At 39.4% G+C, this 20,338-nt stretch overlaps 1 protein-coding gene across 1 annotated transcript; it reads right to left on the bottom strand.

The window, feature by feature from the left end:
* Positions 1-449: 449 nt before the first annotated feature.
* IYD (iodotyrosine deiodinase) lies at positions 450-17,922 on the bottom strand. Its single transcript, XM_032185051.1, has 5 exons — positions 17,742-17,922; positions 8,132-8,326; positions 5,931-6,090; positions 3,892-4,048; positions 450-1,876 (listed from the first exon to the last, which is right to left on the bottom strand). Exons 1-5 carry the CDS (start codon positions 17,920-17,922, stop codon positions 1,694-1,696), a joined length of 876 nt encoding a protein of 291 aa, XP_032040942.1. The 3' UTR covers positions 450-1,693.
* Positions 17,923-20,338: the final 2,416 nt, after the last annotated feature.

Genomic DNA, 20,338 nt, shown 5'->3' with positions numbered 1-20,338 from the left:
GGTGAGGGGTCTGGAGAACAAGCCCTACAAGGAGCGGCTGAGGGAGCTGGGATTGTTCAGCCTGGAAAAGAGAAGGTTCAGGGGTGACCTTATCGCGCTCTATGGGTACCTTAAAGGAGGCTGTAGCGAGGTGGGGGTTGGTCTGTTCTCCCACGTGCCTGGTGACAGGACGAGGGGGAATGGGCTAAAGCTGTGCCAGAGGTGTTTTAGGTTGGATCTTAGGAAGAACTTCTTTACCAAAAGGGTTGTGAGGCATTGGAATGGGCTGCCCAGGGAAGTGGTGGAGTCACCATCCTTGGAGGTCTTTAAAAGACGTTTAGATGTTGAACTTAGTGATATGGTTTAGTGGAAGACTTGTTAGTGTTAGGTCAGAGGTTGGACTCTATGATCTTGAGGTCTCTTCCAACCTGGACAATTCTGTGATTCTACGAAATATGCCCTAACTGATTTCAGATATAGTGAAGTGAGTTAACTGGAGCAATCCATAAGGAGGGCTGAGGCTAACCTAGCTGGATGTGCCTGAAGGTATGTGTAACGGGGAGTGAGAGTAAGTAACAGCTTCAGGAAAGGACTACTCTCTTCCAGCATGTTTATCCCACGCTGTTCACAAAATAGGGTTGTAGGTACAGAACTGGCTACACAGATAGAGCCAGCAGAAATCTGAGTCCACGAGAGGGCTCTGCCGACACAGGCATCAGCAATGCAAATTCCTCCAATGCAGTAACTGAGTGGTACCAGTTCAAACCCTGCCCAGAGACAAGGCTTTTAGTAAGGAGCCTTGCTTTTGTGAGAAATGACCTTAAAATAAACTAAAATATGCCTGATATAATATGACATGGAACACCTCTCATGCATTAGAGTCTGTAAAGCAGTTTAAATTTCAGAGTGTTAAATTGATATAGTTTCAGGTATAAACAGGGAGTTCTGGGCCTCTCCCAGTGGAAGCAGCAAATATAGAGGGCATGACTGAGAGCTGCCCTGGGATCCAGCTGTGCCTGCCACAAGTATAAATAAATGGCAACAAGAAAATCACTTGGATGCCTTGTTCATGCTAGATCCCCCACAGCTGAAGGCGCTTGCACTAGCAGTAGTTTAAGAAACCGCTGTCTGGTATAGACAAGGCTTTTGAGCTCAGTCAGGTAGGGAAAACACTCCTGTATATGGGAAAAATATCTTCCTCCTACACAAAACTGAACACAGCAAAGTGAGGTAACATTTAAATAGTACACACTAATCAATAGCAAGACAACCGAGTTGATTATACCTCTTTATACCTTTAAATACAACCTCCATTAAAATTCTGAAGTAAAAATAGCTGTATAATGGTAATCACAAAAACATAAGGAGAAGATACATTCCAGTTCAAGGGAAGATTTGTCCCAATGATGCAAAAGAAAAAACAAGTGATGAAGGTCATTTAAATGCTATTGTATGTATCCACTGGAAGAACTGGCTAGGTTCACTGATAATACAGCACCTGTCAAGTACATGGTGCTTGACTGCTTGCTGCTATTAGTAGAAGCAGTCACCCTGATTATTAGCACTAAAAGACATGCAGCTCTAAACAGCCAGAACAGCAGTGACATATGAGCATGAAAGCTGGGCATAATACACAGGAAAAGCAGCAACCAGGTCAGCGGGCTGCTGCTTACTATCTGGCAGTAGGGTGTGCTCATTCTTCGTGGCACTGGGCTCACACGACTACCATGATGTCTTCCAGAGGCTTTCGGGTCAGCACAGGCACAGTGGCATCTCTCTTCGGATAGCCCACAGGGAGCAGCAAGAGCAGCTTCTCGTTCGCTGGGCGCCGGAGCAGTGCCCGGAGGTGAGGGCCACAGTTGAGGGGAGTGGTGGTCACGGTGTAGAGGCCTGCGTTCTGCAACAAGACCCACAGGAAGGGAGTGAGACCGACGGCTGTGCTGGCCAGCTGCATCCATTACTCTCGTGAAACCTGTGCACGTTTCTCACATCGCCTAGCCCACAAATGTTGGTTTCATTACACTCTTCTGCAGGCTTTACAACTGATTTACTAATTGCCTCGACAGTACCATGAAAGATGCCTGTTTTGCTTACAGAAAAGTACAACATTTCTCCACTGCAGCAATAGCACAGACTAATGGAAATAGCCCTGTTCTTTCTGACGTATCTGTGTTGTACAGCAGGAGCCTGCCTGGAGTGTACAGCATGATGGTGGGCCCATGGCTACAGGAAGCTGGGAAGCAGTTGTGGGGATATCACTGGAGTGTCATCCCATGGGGATCATCTGGCTCACACAGAGAGAGGCTTTGGTTCTCGCCCTCATATAGTTGGCAGGAAGATGTCTTTGTGAACACCTGTTGCTGCTCAAGAGTGGTACATCACAGGAACAGGGAGCACAGGATGTGCCTCTGAATTTGTCCAGGAGCCTGTTGGTATCTCTCACCATGGCCAATGTCCTGGCTTACATCAGAACCCCAGAATAAGTCTATGCATCATTCCTTCTCCTCATACAAAATCTCCCTAACACAAACACACGCACAAACAAACAAAAACACACTAAATGCTCTTAGGTAAAAGCTAAATGATCTGACAAAAAGTAAATAGCTGACACTATCCAAAATACAACCATACAGCTGAGGTGCTTCCTGAGAGCTGTGCCTGTGGATTTCAGTCTCTTCCTGCATCTAATGAAAGCATTCGGGGAGTCTTCAAGATATAAAAAGCAGCCAGGGAGACTTACTCAGGCAGTGTGCCTCTCATGTTAACATCTATGGTCTTCTGAAGAGAAAAGCTGGTAGTGGTGGTGTTGAATGCTATGAGTCCATGGCACTGTGTCCTTTAATGTTGTCAATTAACTTCTAAGAGCTGGGAAAGAGACAGCACTGAGGAGCCTAACAGTCGGTAGGGAGCCTCAGAAGTCTCACCTGATGGTGGGCTGGCTGGGGGGAAAGTGGGGCTTTGTCTCTCCTGCTGCTGCTGATTTGATTAAGGCACTAGTGACACAGCACCGGTTCTGCCCTATTCTTTGTGCATCCTCTTTGCTCTCAGCTCTCAAGACCCCTGTGCAGCTGCAGAACAGCTGTACCCCAGAGATGTGCATCTGCACTGCCTACATCTCAGATTTCCCATCCTGAAGAATCTCCTAAGGAACAGCAATGCAGGCAAGGAAACGTCACTCAGAACAGAATGGAGGAGAAATGGCAGTTCCTGGTAAGGAATTGGCCTAATAAAAGAGGTGGCAGCTTGCTGTTACCCTGCTGACAGGCCATACTAACAATCAGAATAACTTCACTAGTTAAGCACTTGTGTGAGTACATCAGATACATCGAGCAGAAAGGAACACTGAGAAACCACTGAGAAAATCCAATTGGTTGGTATCAAGCATGCTGAGCTTTAGAAATTAGTTCATTTTCAGAAATGCCTCCAAAAGCCTGATTGAAATAGTACAGCCTGTTCTGTAAAATATGTCCCTGATATTTTTCCAGTATTGCGAACTACAATGATTTGGACTCAAGCCATTTTTTAGGGGTTACTGAAAAGATAGTGTTAGTGCAGCACTGTACGGCCAAGCTTTGGTAACCTGCAGACCCTTGCTGTCCCTGCTAACATAAAACAGAAACTGCAGCTGCTGACATTGTGGCAGGAGAACAGTGACAACTCTGGAAGGAAGCTGCACCACTTTTTTCCTCTTGATAAGCAGTACTGAGGATAGGAGTCACCACAGACATGGACCTATGCAGAATAACTTTTAACCTCAGAACTAAGACCTTGCCAGGAATTGGAGCAGTCTAAAGGACTGATAATGTTAAAATCTAAAACTGGTTTGCTACTCATTTGCGCTGAATAGTTTTGGTATGTAATCAAGACCAGTATACTGACTCCCAGCCCAGCATGCCAGTGCTGTCAACATACCTGCAAAGCAGCAAGCAAGATGCCACAGGCAATAGAAACACTGATTTCATTGTAGTAGTGGGTCTTCTTTTTGCCATTTGGAAGCCTCCCATATACCTGCTTGAAAATGAGGATCAGATAGGGAGCAGTGTCCAAGTACTCTTTGATCCAATTTGTTCTGCAAAAGAAAAACATTAAAGACATTTATTTTGCAACCCTTTCACTTTACTGTAAGTCACATTTACTGTCTGTAATGTTGCAGTAAAGTTATATGACAATTATAGCAGTAGGCTAAAATTTAAAACATATTCTGTATGGGGATTAAGTGTTATCACCTTAAATAGAAACATTTCTGCAAAAAGCTTGAATAGACTTCTGAGGTTTAACACATTCAGCTGAAGAACTGATGTGCTCTCTCTGAAGAGTAGAATTGCATAAAAGTAGGAGGTAGGTCTTGACCTCTTATCTCTGAACTGGCCTCAGGAGCATTTGTCCTTGAGATGATTTAATTCCTGAAATTTTGCAAACCTGCAGCTCTACCTGTTACTATCAGTGCCAACATTTTTTTTGTAATTGCAGGGAAAACTGCTGGCAGAAAATATCAAAACTACTTGGTCTAATGTCTAAACCTGAATATGTTCTCACAGCAAAAATTGCTATTCTATTTCTGGATATTTCAGCCCTGTTAGAATTTATTTTGTTCCCAATTTCCTACTGTGAGAATATATACAAAAATGATGTCAGATTTATTTAAAAAAAAAAAAAAAAAGTTTATTTTGTACTGCTCTCACTCAAAATACAAAAAATAATTTATTTTAGTAGTTTGCATAGCAGATGTTTACATAGCACAAAACCACCTGAAAAATAATAACATTATGAAACAAATTGGGCAAATTAACCCTATAAAGCTTGTGCATATGCTTCATATGACAAGCCAAGACTTAGTAGATGTCTTCCCACTGTGTGAAGCTAAGCGAGTCAGGCAGTCTTTGCAGGGCATTTCAAAAAATTAAATACTGCATAATTCAACACTTGCATAGGATCTAGCCTCGGGGCTACTACAGTCAGCTGCAAAACTCTTAATAACTTTGGGAGTTTCATTGTTTGACAAATACCAGGAAAGAAATAGGAAAAAAGTTCTGGAAATAAAGGCTATATATATAATTAAAAAAAAAAAAAAAAGATGGTTCCAAATGCTTGGAAAAGTCTCAAAATGGAGAATATATAATCACTTTTTACTGGAGGCAATTTTACAGATCAGACACCAAGGCTTTACTCACATTTTTACATTTTTCTTTGCAATCATAAGTCTTAGAAATATCTTAAAAGGGGGAGGGAGAGAGTAAGAAAAGGATACAAGGAGAAATCAAGACACGCTTCTTTCATCACTTCAGTTTCCTAGACTGTAGTGCTTTCAGTAAGATTCCCATCATCTTGAGAATTAAGACAAATCCATACAACATGGATGGGCGAGGTGAATATTTGAATCATATATTTCACTCTTTCTCTGGTAAAACTGAAGCACACAGGCAGTGTGAGATTTTTTATAGTTTCTTTGTTTTTTGTTTGTTCCTGTGTGTATCTGTCAGGTGCTGCATCTCACCTGACCCATAGAACAAGGTGGCCAGAATTAAGATAGACAGTCAAAAAATATGTTAGCTCCTCCTGGGTGGGAGCTCCAACTTTCCTTAGACAGGAGATTCTTCTTCCCAGATGTGAGTTAGCAAAAGGACCACAAAATATAGACCCTGGCAACTCACCAGCTGGGAGTCTCTGATCTCATCTTCCTTCTTTTTCTGTAATCAGGAAGTGGGAAATATTTACAGCTGCCCTCCTAAGCAGCACCACAAAACTGGGGAGTTTAAGGAGCACAGACTTGAAATAAGATTTTGAAATAAGATTTTTTTAAAAACAGAACTGAATACTTTCAAAGTTTTTTTCTCTTCCTGAAAATATGTGGAAGAAATTCAAAAAGACAAGCATGATCAAAACCTCCCAATACAGTCTTCTCTAGAGCAAAACATGGTTTTGAACCCCTTAGCCACTTGATTTTTTCATACCTTAGTCTCTTCAGGTCATTAACCCATTTGTCTCCCATCCTTTTTTTGTAGTTTATTTCTTCTTCTTCTTCTACTATCTCCCGAATCTTATGTTTTACATCTGGATCCTGCACCACCACAAAGGTCCAGGGCTCGGTGTGCGCTCCACTGGGTGAAGTACCTTGGTACGAGAACAGGAGATGATGAAAAACGCTTGGCACGATGATGAGTGAGGGTGTGCAGTGAAAGATATCAGCTCTTCTTTGTGGGCTTTCAGACTGGCCATCAGAGCGATGGAAAAGCAAGCTGATGAGCTGGGGGAATAAAGGACTGAGACAAGTTTTGGCAGGCAGGCTACACATTTGTTTCTCAAAGAATGTGACGTCCCAATCAATGACAGATTAGTCCTTTCAGGTAGCCATCTTACAGGAAAGAAACGTTAGGGGTTTGTAAAAATTCCTTTGTGGTTCTTTATGATGAGGCAATCTGACGATGCAGTAATGTTAATGCAAATATTACACCCAAAGCAACACATCGTCTGAATATGCAACCAACTCCGAGAAATTATTTTAGCTGAAGGGCAAAGCTAATGGCTTTCAGGGAAACAAGGCTAACGAACCATCCGCAGGAATCTGTTGCTGGCTGACAACGATGAGGAACTGCACAATGCAGACATCTGCCATATAGCACACAGGTCTGCATTTGTTGTCCCAAAGACAGCTGGTGCACGTAGGTGTGCACATATTAAATCTGCACTTGCTCATTCAGCCCTGATCATTACACACCAACACTATCAGTGAATATTTTAACTGCCTAACAGATGAAAGCCAGAGGCTGAAGAACACAGTTATCTGTACTAGCTCACAGAGAAATAGGCTAAGGACATTTTTCAGGTCTCTTTAGACCCTCATAAACATTCTAAAAATATTTGAAGGTCTTGAATACATATTATATTTGCTTATGTAAGCACTGATTTCAGCCTGAGAAGCACTGAATAAGCAGCTTGAACTACCTATCTCTTATATTAAAATGTGTTTGTATCAAGAACCTCATCTCTCTTCTGTTTTGGATAAGAACTGATGACATTTCTGTTTTGCTTTTTTTTTTTTTTTTTTTTTTTTTTTTAATTATTTTCTTCTGCACATCCCAAAGCTTTCAGGGTTACAAAGTACTTCATCTGCACTCCAGGCTTGTTCACTTTGCTGCATTTGCCAAAACATGTTCAGTGTTTTAATGACTCCCAGCTAATTAGAGGAAGATGGAGACTCATTACAGTGCAGTAACAAAGCTGCTTACAGTTTTTAAAGGGAAAACAATGCACCTCAAATGCTAAGAATCTCTTTATTATTAATCCTACTAGAGGCTATTGAATTTTCCTGTAAGGCAGCCTGTGAATACTTCGCTATACTAACAGTGACTGGTTCACAGAAGAAGAGAAATAATGAGGGTCAAATCCAATACTGGCTGAAGTCAATGTTATTAAAGCAGAAATGAGATTAGGTGAGGACATTACAGTAATGATTTGAAATACAAGTTCTCAAAAAAAATGAAAATTCATATCTGATCCTTAAGCAACCTCAACCAGGGTCCTCAGCATAACACTCCAGTCATATAGGGGCCTGGCACTGATGCTGAAAGGACTGGAAAAGCTGTTTTGTTCTCAGACTGAAACCTTTTTCCTATAATAATCCTTAACCATTTATGTCATCCAAAATGTTTCACATAGCTGGGACAATTTAATCAATTTGTCTGCAGAAAAACAGCAACAACAGGAAAAAAAAAAAAAGTGCTAATATCACAATGAATTAAATTTTAAAGTATGTGAAGTACACATGCTTTGACACTTCTGAGAGAAAAGACTTCAATGTTTATATTTGAAAGATGTTTCACAGAACTGTATTTAAATTTTAGTTTTAAAAAGATCTTTTAAAGCTTAAAACAAAAGATTTTGTTTCATGCTGTTGAAATGTTTTCTTTACATTTTGGGTGCACTGAAAATACAAGAGGATTAGAAATGCTCCAAACTAGTTCCCAACATGCAGTTGTTAAAGCTGAGTAATTTTCAATCAATCAATGGGTGCTTACTTATTGTGGCTCCAGGTGAGTCTAGGAACACCGTAATCCAAGTGCCAATTCCCTTGTTTTTTCCATACCACTTTTAAACAGTAGAGCAGCAATGCTGAAGCTTTTGTCTTTCAGACCTTGAACCATTCAGTACCCACCTGCTGTTCTGATGACATTATCGATAACCTCCCTGGGGACTGGCTCATCACTGAGAAACCTGACAGACCTCCTCTTGTTGAGAAGTTCATAGAAGGCCTGTGACCTTTTAATCATTTCAGCCTCAGAGTAGCGTTCCGCAAAGAAGGGGACATGGGCAACATTTTCATCAAGTCCTTGCCACTCTTCATCAACCTCTGCAAGAAAATAAGCTTGGTTAGGGATTTTGTTGTTGTTGTTGGAGAGAGCTGTTTGCATCTTTGACATTCTCCACTGTAATGCACTTTGGCCAGCATTGGCATACATTGCATTTCTACACTACTAGCAAGCTAAAGTCTGAGGTTCCAGTTGACACAACTCATTGATCCCAAGCTGCAGCTACTGAACAAACACGTTGTTTAAATACCAAGAGGCAGAAGGGTCCTGGCTGGCTGTAGCAAGTGCCATCTAGGAAGAAGTTACAGCCATCTGTACTTCAGTCTACAAGTGTGCCTGTAAACGTAGGGTACAGGCTGAAACAGTAGTGAAAAGGTACTTTTCTCAGTAAGAGAATGTGAACATGTATGTGCATCCCCAAGCAGTCTAGTGAGAAAAAAATACCAATCAAATTACTGAAATTGAGATGGCTTGACTACTGAGATGTGTAAAATTTCCTCTGAAGAGCTGAATGTCAGCTTCTTCCTATATTTCTGTTTCATAGCAGAAGCATTACAATCTAGGCTCTGTACAAATGTGACTTTGTGGTTAAGTTCTTTGGTTTCACGATACTTTCAGCATAAGGGTAAATGGCATCTATACTTAGGATAACAACATATCAAATGCAGGATATCATGTTTCTTGTCTTTAATTTAAGAACTCAAAATGGTTCCTCATTTCTCTGAAAGCTGTCCCTTTGGCTTTCTTATACCATAAAAATGAATCTTCTGTTGTCTCTGAAATTTCTTATTTCTCCCCTGCATTCCTAGAATCAGCAAGGATAGCATTTTTTGCAACTATGACATGGAAGTTAAAGCCATTTAAATTTTGCATTTCTGCTAGTCAATAGTATTGAGCAATCTGCTACAAAGGGCTGAGTCAGGAAAAAGTATTCCAGTTCTTTTTCAGTTGCAATTAGGCTGTTATTCCAAAATCACAGCAATCTGCAGTGCAAATTCAAACATCAATTACTTCTGTGTTTTAGTAGTATGCAGTTGCCTTAGAGACCAGGCTGATTTTTTTTGTCCACCTTATAATCAGCAGTGAAATATTAACAAGTGTGGCTTAGCACGTGTGAGAGGCTGCAATATACCCAGTTTCATATGCTGAACCTAAAGAGTGATTCTGGACCCCAAACAACATAAATTTAATTTTACATACAAAGAAGTTACCCAGAAAGTTTGTCCCTTTTAGCATTTCACGTCTGCATTGTCAAGTCTGGAAGAACCTGGCTCCAGGGTAATGGGAATCAGAGACCAGATGTAAAAAATATTTTTGTGGGAATCTTGCACACTCAAACTGAAGAGGAGGAAGAGAACAGCTCTTTATAGCATTCCCTTTGAGTTTTACACTTAGCCCAGTAAATTATTCATTATTCAATAGCAATTAACTCCTAGAGCTTGCTCTTTGCTAGGATTCTGATCACCTTCTCTTTCAGAAACTTTCACACCCTCTTTTTTGCTGCTCCTCCTCCACAATCAGTGAAGGCAATACCACTGGATTACAAAGGCTATGTTTACACTAGCAAGTAGTGTGATGCAACACAAGTGGATATGTCAAAAGAAAGAGCTTCTGCCAAGGACCCGGTGTTCAGCACTGTACCTGTTTTAGAGCTGTTATTCTGCAGGAGGTCTAAGCTGTTCCAATGAACTGAACATCCATCAGTAAACCAAAGAAATTAAGACAATTAAGAGATTCCATTGAATCTGATCTAAATGCTTTATCCATACTGAAACACTCACAGATGCATCCAAAAATACTTTTCTCTAGCCCAAAGAAATTGTCTTTCATATTCCTTAACACACGCTTCTCAAAGAAAAAGTTGGGCACCGTGTCAGAAAGCTGGTAAATACAAGTGTGTTAGGACAGGCTGGCCCCACTCCCCCTGCACCAGCAGGGCTAAAAAGTGAAATGTAAAAGTTAAAAACCTTCCACAGACATAAGCTGAGACAGTGATTGCTGACAGTTGAAGGATTTGAGAGAAGAATTGATGAAACCAAAATGTATTAAACCCTAAGGGAAAAAACAAGGAGCTGCAGGATAGCAAATCATCAACCCATTCTGACTTGCCTGAGGACTGTCTTGCCAGTAGAGAAATTCAGGTGTCTCATTAGGAATGATAAACGTATCCTTGTTCAGTCTAGTAACTCATTAGCCCTACCTGTCCACCATGTGTATTAGCCAATGCCTAATTGCTTTGTAGTCTTAAGCTGTATATACGTGAACTTGAATCACATGTTGTAAAAGCAACCCAGAGGGGAAAGGTTACGGAGAGAATGCTCTTTCTCAGGCCCATTGATACAGACAGAACAGAAAAACATGCTTTGAGTGCATGAATTCTCCTGAAAGCTTTTCTTGAAGGTCTTATGGGCCTGGAAGATAGTTTTCATCCTGCAGCTGGTCTCTCCAAATTCATCTTATGTATAGTGTTTTTTCTACTACAACCAAGATACTTGTTGCCAAACTAAGATTTAACAATAACATTGACTGACACACGTCTTAATGTTATCTATAGGCATGTACATAAGAGGATTTTCTACATGGGTAAAAAGATTTTTATGAAAACAAAACAAAAAAATCACTTAAATCAGCTGAGGTTGTACATGTGTGTCAGAAGTTAGAATCTGACCAGAAAACTATACTGAAAGTAGGTATTAGAATAGAGTCCTGGTGAAAATTTCAGGTCAAACTACACTACTTGTGTTCATATCAGCATGCTGTAGTGATCATCCCTACCCATTTCTCAAGCTTACAAAGCTGAGTGCCCTGGGAAATAGGAATAGACTATTTCTATTCTAGAATAACTTAGAAATAGTCAAATAAAAACTTAATTCCGGGACCCAAGGGTTCTTATGTGCTCTCACTGTTTGCTTTCTTCTAATGAGGTTTTTATCAAAGTTCAGAAAGCAGGAACTACTTTCAATGCATTGTACCTTTTTATTCAGCCACTGATGGAGGAGGCTTTATAGTCTAACCTTGGCTCCTAAACTAATCCATGTCGTGCTTGGTCATCTCTTTTTCCACTATTATTGCAAAACCGTCAGAAATCATTCTGAGTCACAGATACTAGGACTGGTCTACAAACTATTGAAACCTTTACAAAAGAGTTTTGTCAAATGGGAGCAAAGGCTGGAGGAAATTTATGTAATCTATCTGATTTTGAAACACAAGGTGAGGAATGTCAGGTAGATGATAAGCCATCAATACATACATAAATGTTGAAGAACGGAAGGATGAACAGCAAGGATTGTTGAATCCAACTCCCTTGAAGCCCTGGATATTTTAAAGAGTAATCAATTGCAGTATGAGTTCTAAGGACTACATTTTTAAGCTTCTCTATCTTCTCTCCATCAATTTTATAGAATGGACAGAACACTCTAGAACTGGGATTTAGCCGACAAATTTTGTTCAGGTTTCTCACTTAAAAAAAGACATGACATGGATGGAAAAAACAAGATGCAGCAACAATAGCAGTACCTGCTTTGACATGTTCAGGAAATTAATTAATAAAATTAGGGAATAATTCATGTTGTGGTAGATTGCAAAGAAACACAAAAGTAGCATGACTAAAACAAGTCATACTTGAATCAGGCCATGCCTTTAAGAGAGAGTTGCCTCAACTGTGTCATTGCTATGCAGTATATGGTGGAAGCACAGCTTGCTAGGTACAAACTGAAGAGGAAATACTATGACAATACTAGAAACCAGTCTTCCCATCTGAACAATTGAATACCTTTATCAAATAACTGGTTCTTTTCATGATGCGGTGATTATCTTAGCTTTGGTTTCAGTGAGATGGGAGGACATTCTAAAAAAATTTAAAAAAATAAATAAATCTCTACACTGAGATTATCAGTTCACTCAATTTAATTGACTAAATGGCAAGTTAAGGAAAAGTAAGTCTAACTTGGGGAAAATGGGGGATTAAATAAAAGTAAGTTGGAGAACTCAGACTGAAGAATTTGGAAATCAGAAATCAGGGAGATTTGGCATTTCTTTAAATCAGAGATATAAAATTCATCATACACGTAACCGTTTGAATAAAAATATCAAATAAAATATCTATAGGCAACTATGAATTAAAGGAAATTATTAGTTAGCACAAAAAGTAAAACTTTGTAAGTTAGAAAGTATAAAATTTGCAGTATTGCCTACGGTCAAGCTGAGTTAAATTTTACGTGGTTTGTTTGCATGGATTTTTTTTTCCTTGTAAGCAGAAGAGAAGAAAAGCAGCTGCTGTGTGGCCAAGATGGTTCAGCATAATATTTGTGCAGCAAAAAAAGTGAATATATTTTCAAAAATCTTGAACATGGGGCAAAGGTGAGGTGACTAGTGAGAATTAAAATATGAGAAGCATCTTATCTAAACTTAAGTTTTAAACTTCTGAATGCACTCAAAATGGGAATACCGGATGAGGCAGGAGAAGAACCTAGAAATAAGAGAACTGATGCACAAAAGCAAAGCTCTCCTGGAAATATTCTTTTAAATAAATTCATCTATTATTTATTCTTTTCTACCATGTGTCTACCATTCATTCTTAGCAGTTAATCTTATCCATATGCTAAGCTAAAATCATTATCAGCACCATCTGCTTAGTGCATGCTCTCTATGTCTTTAATATCTATGTTTGGACATACTTCTGTCTGTATGGTCACGTTATACGATACTACAAATGTCTTGTTTACATCTCTGTGTATTCCATCATTTGATGGACAACAGACATCCTGCTAGTCAGTCTATTATCTTGTTAACCACATTATCAACATTCCCATCAATTCTGTTCTGTTGTGCATCTACAATAGTCATCAGGCTTCCTGCTTTTTGAGCAAATCTGAAATAATTTTGGCTTAGATATCCGAAGTGAAATCTCATAGTAGAAGTGCTATTTCTCTATCTGAAATTCCACTCTGGATAGATTTTAGGATGATGTTTGTGTTGTTCCCAGCATTTCACATGGAAACTTATAATCAGCCTACAAATCATGTAATACATTTTCTGTTCATAATAACAATTCTTACTAAGTTCCAAATAACGTAAACTCACCTTGAATACAATGACATCTTATCTCATTTCTGTTGGCTACTTGTTTTACCCACACTGATAGTCTCTGTGTTATTGGCTCCTTGTAATTTATGTCATTAAGAAATTTCACTTGTACATCCTTGGTTTTGTGAAAGGATACAAGATAAAATTAACCATTGGTCTCAAGACTGATCCTTGAGAAACCTCACTAGTAATCTTAGTCTAGACTAAAGTGCTGGCTTTTGAAAGCAGTTCTTTCAGTTACTTCTCTAAGGAATTGCTTCCTAAATTTAGAATTCCTCTTCCTATTCTCTTTTCCGTGTAAAGATACAATGTATAGGAACATGATTAAATGCATACAAAGAAAGGCTGTGGATTTTTGGACCTAAAGTGCTGGGCAACTGACCCTGTGATTTTTTGCTTGATTGATGGCAGACTGCTACATAATATGCCACTACAGGAATTCCAGTAATTAATCCAATCCTGAACTGAATGTGTCACCTAATGGGAAGATAAAGGAGATAGAGTGCCTTACCTGCGGGGTATAAATAGTCGTTAGCATGCTGACCCTCAAAACCCCAAGAGTTAGTCAGGGATCTTAACCAAAATAAGTGTCAAGTGGGAAAGACAGACTTTGGAAAAAAGAAGTCAGCAACAAAATATTGTGAAGAGAACTTCAAGCTGTAATATGGTTGCAGAAGGTTTCTTAAGATTTTCAAAGGAATAGAGCATTTTACCTAGTAAATGGAAAGCTGAGAATGAATCTGATTTCTGTCTCTAAACCACAGGAGGGTTATACACCAGGTCTGGAAATGTAGCACTGGAACTAGCAAAAGAGGATGGAACATGAAAAAATGGGTATAGACTACTATTAAGTAAGTTTAGGCAGGCAGACAGAAGAGGATTTTTAACCCATGGCATGAAGTTCTGGAATAGCCTTGCAGCAAGGTATTTAAATGGGGTCAGTTTTCAAGTTCAGTCAGCTAATGGCAAAGACTGGAGGGGCATGCGGCAGGGAAATAAACACAGTGATGCACAATGTCCATGTAAGTCTTGTGTTCTTAAATGACACAAAACATGAATTGTAATTAAATTGGAAAATTAAATTGATACTGTCTCACTCATGTCAGTATTATCATTATTAAAATATATGGGGAACCTTTGAACTCAGGAAGAGGAGAAATACTTCTAAGTGGGAGAGGTCTATTATAAAAAATACTATAAGCAACAAGCACTGCACTCTGAGAAGAGATGGAACTTTTAGGCCTTTGCACATTGCTTTACACTCTTTATGAACACCACCAGGTGAAGTCCCCACAATTAAATACATTGCAATAAAATGCCTTTGCTGATAATCTCTGCAACTATCCCCAGACTAATAAGGGTGTAAATAAAATTCATTCTGATCTTCCACACCACTGTAAACTGGGTCTGTATTTACCTTATCCATCAATTGTATTGATCTGAATATATGACCCAGAAACTAACTTATGTTTGTTCCTGATTTGAGCAGGGTGTATTGTAGTAATTAACTAGGGAAGGATGTGATTTCAGAATGAATGTGCACTAAACTCCCTGGGCTGAATAATCTGCCAGAACTCCTCTTTGCAACAATCTAGATCTAACTGTGTAAACCTGAAGCAGTGAGAGACCTGGTACCACCGCTTTGGGATCAGATGCCCACCACTAAGAGAGACCCCCTGTGATTCATGCTTCAAGACAGGGCTGAAGAAACATGTTTTTGAGCTGTGTCTAACTGGTAATCAGACAAGGCCTACTATAGGACATGGCCACGTATACAGACCATTCCTACCAATTTGCAGCACAAGAGTCTCTCATTCTAGATCTCATAAATTAAGGAAGAAGATACAGGACAGATGGGTATGCAAACAACTCTGAAGTACTGCCAGCTAAGGCATTAAACAAATAGACTGATTGAATGCTTGCCACTTAACCAAAGAACTGGGTTTCTGCACTGAGAAACATCCTTCTCTTCAGATGCTGAAAGCATAACAGAGACAGGCTTGGGAGCACTTGGTCCTCCCTCTTCCTCCATTAAGAGGCTCTACTGAGCCTGACCAAGCAGATCAGCTAACTACACCAAACACTTTATTGCTCAAAGGTATGCCCCTTTCAGGGAAAACATCCCCTGCTGGTGCCACTTGAAAGGAGGTTCACAAGGCTGATGACGCCTGAGCAAGCTCAGTGCCTTTCTAATGGAACTGAAGAGCACAACTTGCCCTTTGCAGTGAGTGTTCCAGCACTGTAAGAGGGCTGTGCATGGTCAGTCTGCTTCATTCCCTTGGCAAGGTGCCCTTTGGTCATGGCCAAGCATCAAAAGACTTGGTCTTTTCCTACTCAGGGGATGTTCAAAATTCATCTTGTTTACCCAAAGCAACCTACCCTAGTCTTACACAAGGACTTAAAAATGCTTCATCTCCTCTAACTCAGTTTTTCAATCAAATTCTCTTCAGAGGAACTTCGTCTTAAAGCACAAGCCAACTTGAGATGTTCAAGTAGAAATGAGTTTTTTAATAAAGATACATTTGTAAACTAGAAGAATTTGTAAGACAGGTAAAATATTCTGTACTGTTAAGAAAAACTGTTTACATTACATGTTTACATTTTGGCATCTATTGTAGTCAGTGAAAGTTTTAACACTGACAACAAGGTGAAAATGGTTTGATCCTTTATTGTAGCAGTAGCAGAGTAACAAATCCCTTCCAAGGTGGCCATATGCTCTCCTCACTGAGGCTGGGCTTTTTCCTGCTGAAGAAAAATTTCTCAAGCATGGTGCAATTACTTTATTTTATCCGGAGATAAAGGACATGTCTGTTTTGCAAATATGTTGGCTTTGAATCAAATAGCATTAAGGGAAAGATGATTATTTCTTGTTAAAAGCAACATAGCAAGAAAGCCTAATTTACTGTTGGATTATAAGGTACATTGAGGGAGGTTTTATTTAAGCAAAATCTCCTTTCAACAGGAGCACAGATGTATATTTACCTGTCTTTTTTTTTTTTTATATAAGCAATTTTAAACTAGTGCATTTGAATTTAGCACCTGAATAAAAGATAGGGAGAAAATAAGTCATAAAAGAATAACATTTTATATGTGGAGCTGCGACACTGAGGCTCCTTGTTAGGTGCTAATAGGTTTGTTTATTTAAAGGATCTAAATGACTGTAGTCAGATGTAACAATGATAATTCACAGATTTTTCACTTGAACTACCCACAAAAAGTTTAATTTGCAACAGTTTAACTGAACAAGTAAACAATTAGACAAAGGAAATATGGGATTTTTTTCATAGAAATCCTTTTGCATTGCATAAAGAAGATTACAACACATGAACTAACTTTCAAGCAAATGTTGTATATTTGGGAAATAGCACAGTTTAAAAGGTTCCAAGTATCAACTCTTCCTGGAAACTGATACACAACACTAACTCAAACTACACTGAACATTAAGAAATAGAGAGAAATAACGGTTCTAAGAAATTGGTATATGACACAAACTAGAATATTCAAGATTCCAAGAAAATTACTTAAAAAAATGTGTGGAAAAAAAAAAGTCTTTGAAACCAGTTGTGTTAACTGCAAGTTTAAAGATTTCGTAGGAATAAATGAAGGGAACTTAGGTAGGATAGTCAGGAAGCAAAAAGAAGGAACAGTGCACCTAATGCTCATGCTTTTGTCCAAGCTGAGCATCAGAAACCACTATTTCAAAAAAAGGCATTCTATATACAGTTTCAAATATGCAGTTGAGTGATCAGAGATTACCAGTCACTACATTTTATTCTAAAATATTTAACTCAACATACCTCCAGAATGATCCCACTGCTAATCCAGCTAAAGCTCTTGTGGACTCTCACAGAAATCACAAATAGAAGACTTTTGTAATACTGTAATAAACCCATTTCCATATTTTCTGGGGGTGATGAAACAGGTACTGTGCTGTAGCTCTAGAAGGTAAAGTGAGATGGAGGTGTCTACAAAGTCAGCATGCAGGCAGAAACTTTCTGCTCAGATCCTTCCTTACCACACCCTAATGAAGCCTGGAAAGAGGCTAGGGGGACTTTAGCAGCATCCCCTTTCTTTTCCTACATTCCCCACAGAATTCCTCACAGGTCTGAGATCCACTGGGTACAGGGCCGACAGTGGACTTTGGAAATGTGTTTTATTCTTGCACTCTGACCTGCGGACTCTGGAGGAAAGAGATTTAAACCAAGAGGGACACAACACCAGGACAGCCTCCTTCCACCAGCTGACAAGCTCACGGCATAGCAGCAGTATGCATTTCCATCACAGTAGGGAAGTCTAGAAGCTTTCACCTTGTTCATATCAGCAGACAAATTCAAACAACAAAATTGCTCAGCTAGGTTAGATTTTTCTTACCTTCTTCCTCTACCGGGTGGTCAGTGCCATCTTTTAAATCTTCATCTACCCATGGGCGAGATACAGGCTTGCTTTTAGTCTCATGTTTTTCCTTCTCTCCATTAGTCTTCTTCAGTATTACCCCAATCAAAACACATATAATGGCTATAAAGACTGGGGTTAGGGAAGAAAAGAGTGCCATGACTACAGAAACGTGGAGACTTCCTTCCAGGTTCAGGTTCCTGTCCTGAAAAGGAGAGGATTAAATGGGAAGAGCAGAAGGGCAGCAAGCAGGAAGGGGTGGACCCAAGGTTCACTCCTCAACCCTATCCCACTTCCACTTTCCAGCCACTGCCCCCACAGCCTCATCTGCGATGAGCTTCTGCTATTAAGCAGACCCAGATTTCGCTATTCTGGAAAGAAACTGCTTAGAAATATCAAGCAGAGGCACTGACCTCGTACACACACATAAATGCCAACAAGTGCAAAATAAATAAATAAGATCTTCCTGATTCCCAGGCCAAGTAGAAACACTTCTGCCCCTTATTTTTTTAGTTACGGTGATCCCAGTAATCCTGCCTGTAACAACAAGTACGAATAAGTGCCAAGTGGGAATGTGACTTTTAAAAACTGATGGCATCTCTGCAATGTTTAACTCATTGTGCTTAGTCACATCACGTGGACCCCAGGAAATCAGGATATCACAGAGAATGCAAGCTTACAGTGCCACCCTTGGCTGGGTAAACTGGTCAATACTGCAGATAAGTAAAGCTGTAACATTACCTCTGTGTGAAGCATGAAGGAGATCAGCCGCAGAACCCTCTGTCTGTTCTGGATGTTTGGGGGAAGAGAAAAGGAATATTTCTTCTCAGCCCTCAGATTATTCCTTGAGTAAATTCCTTTCTTTTACTAATAAAAGTAAATTCCTTTCTCAAGGAATAATCCGAGGGCTAGCAATCTACACTGTGGTGAATTTTTAAACTGACATTCAGCTATTTTACCAAAGGAGAGATTAAAAGGTGATCCTAATCCAAGAATGGCCAACGTCTCAGGACTTTAACCCTTTTTTTTTTCCTCAGTCAGCTGCTTGGGAACTGAAACAACACAGCAGCACCAAAGCTGTGGGCTTTCCCAGCTCAGAAACACAATAACTACATCCACGTTGTTTCAGCATGTCCATCAAGCAGTCCCTATGTCCAAGACAGCTTGTGGTCCTTCCAGGCAATGTATGGGATCTGTGTAAGAAGGGTGCCCCTTAGAACTAGCTAGATGTGTGTAAAAATATGTCAGAAATCAAATAAGGAGGACATGCAAAGGTCATGCTATCTAATCCAGCAAAATGGGCAAAAGACAGTCACCTGCCTCTGATTAAGAGGGTAACCTGCTTGAAAATACAAGCTGTGAATTTTTTCTTCTGCTTTCTCTATACAGGTGTGACCTGGGTTACAGGCTTGGATCACTGATCCTTGGTTGCCTGTTAAATAAATAAATAAAAATTTGCACTGTACAAGAATAGAAATGTGGGGAGAAAAAAAAAAAAAAAAAAAGTTTAATTTATCCTCTATCTCCTTGATTTAGAGCAGATATCTAAATTCATTTGTCCTGCCTGCCAGCCATCCAGTCAAGGAGAGAGATACTTCATCTAATCCCAATTAGAAACATCAAATTTGTTCATGTGAGTAGCAAGGGACCTACAGTTTCATCATACACATTTTCGACAGCCTCCTGTACAGCAGGGCAGGAAAGAGGAATGCAGGCTGAATGGCACCGACTGTGTCTCTCCCACAGGGAACATATTCTTGTTAACCTTGAATATTCGCATACATATAAATTAGTATCTGGATGCTTTGCAGCTGAGAATCCATCCTGCAGAGAGACAGGTCCACGTTGAAAGAGAGAGGGAAGCAACACAGAAGGCTGAATATTACTGTTTAAAATAACTACCTCTATTTGCAATGCTGGAAACTATAATCTCTCACTTGTCTGGAATAACTTTGACTTTCTTAGAAGTGATGAGGTATTATTTTTCCTCTTGCAGAGCAGAGAAGAAAAAGAAAGCTAAATAAAAGTCCCTTTAGTATTAACTTAGGCAAAGTCTGCATTTTCTGTTATATATTCAAGGCCGTTAATTTGAACTTTAGCCCCACAGAAATCCCACAATACCATGTTTTATTAAAATTTGATTGAGTTTCAATAACTCTGTGCTGCAGACATTCAAAATATAAACACGGAGATGCTCTGAGGAACTGTGGGAAGGGGTGGGTGGAAACAGTCAATTTTTATATAGTAGATTTTCATCATTTTTCCTAAATGCACTGTTGGATTTTCTTCAATCCAAGCTTTATATAAGTATAATGATTATTATCATTACAACTTCAAGCAAATTTATTATGATTATCTCTTCTGTTCTATTGTAAGCCCTGAAGCCTAGCAGATGGATTTTTTTTTTTTTTGAGTTGCAAAAAAACTAAGGAGATACACCACAAATACCCCTGCTCCTAAGAATTAATGAAGCTTTTCTGAAAGGTTGGAAAGAAGATAGAATTTTTAAATAGACATACAGCTATTGCAGACACCAAAGTACTCAAGTATTATTGCATGAAATCCATATAAACACT

The sequence above is a fragment of the Aythya fuligula genome, chromosome 3 (genome assembly GCF_009819795.1).
Source record: "Aythya fuligula isolate bAytFul2 chromosome 3, bAytFul2.pri, whole genome shotgun sequence".
Taxonomy (NCBI): Eukaryota; Metazoa; Chordata; class Aves; order Anseriformes; family Anatidae; genus Aythya; species Aythya fuligula.
This window is presented reverse-complemented; position numbering and strand designations above follow the sequence as displayed.

Bases quoted from the DNA above. Each gene is read 5' to 3' on its own strand.
- IYD (XM_032185051.1), bottom strand. From the start codon at position 17,922: ATGGCACTCTTTTCTTCCCTAACCCCAGTCTTTATAGCCATTATATGT. The intron at 8,327-17,741 runs GTAAGAAAAATC...ATTTTCTTGCAG, and splicing joins CCACCCGGTAGAGGAAGAAG to AGGTTGATGAAGAGTGGCAA. The intron at 4,049-5,930 runs GTATGAAAAAAT...TTTCTTTTGCAG, and splicing joins AATGACCTGAAGAGACTAAG to AACAAATTGGATCAAAGAGT.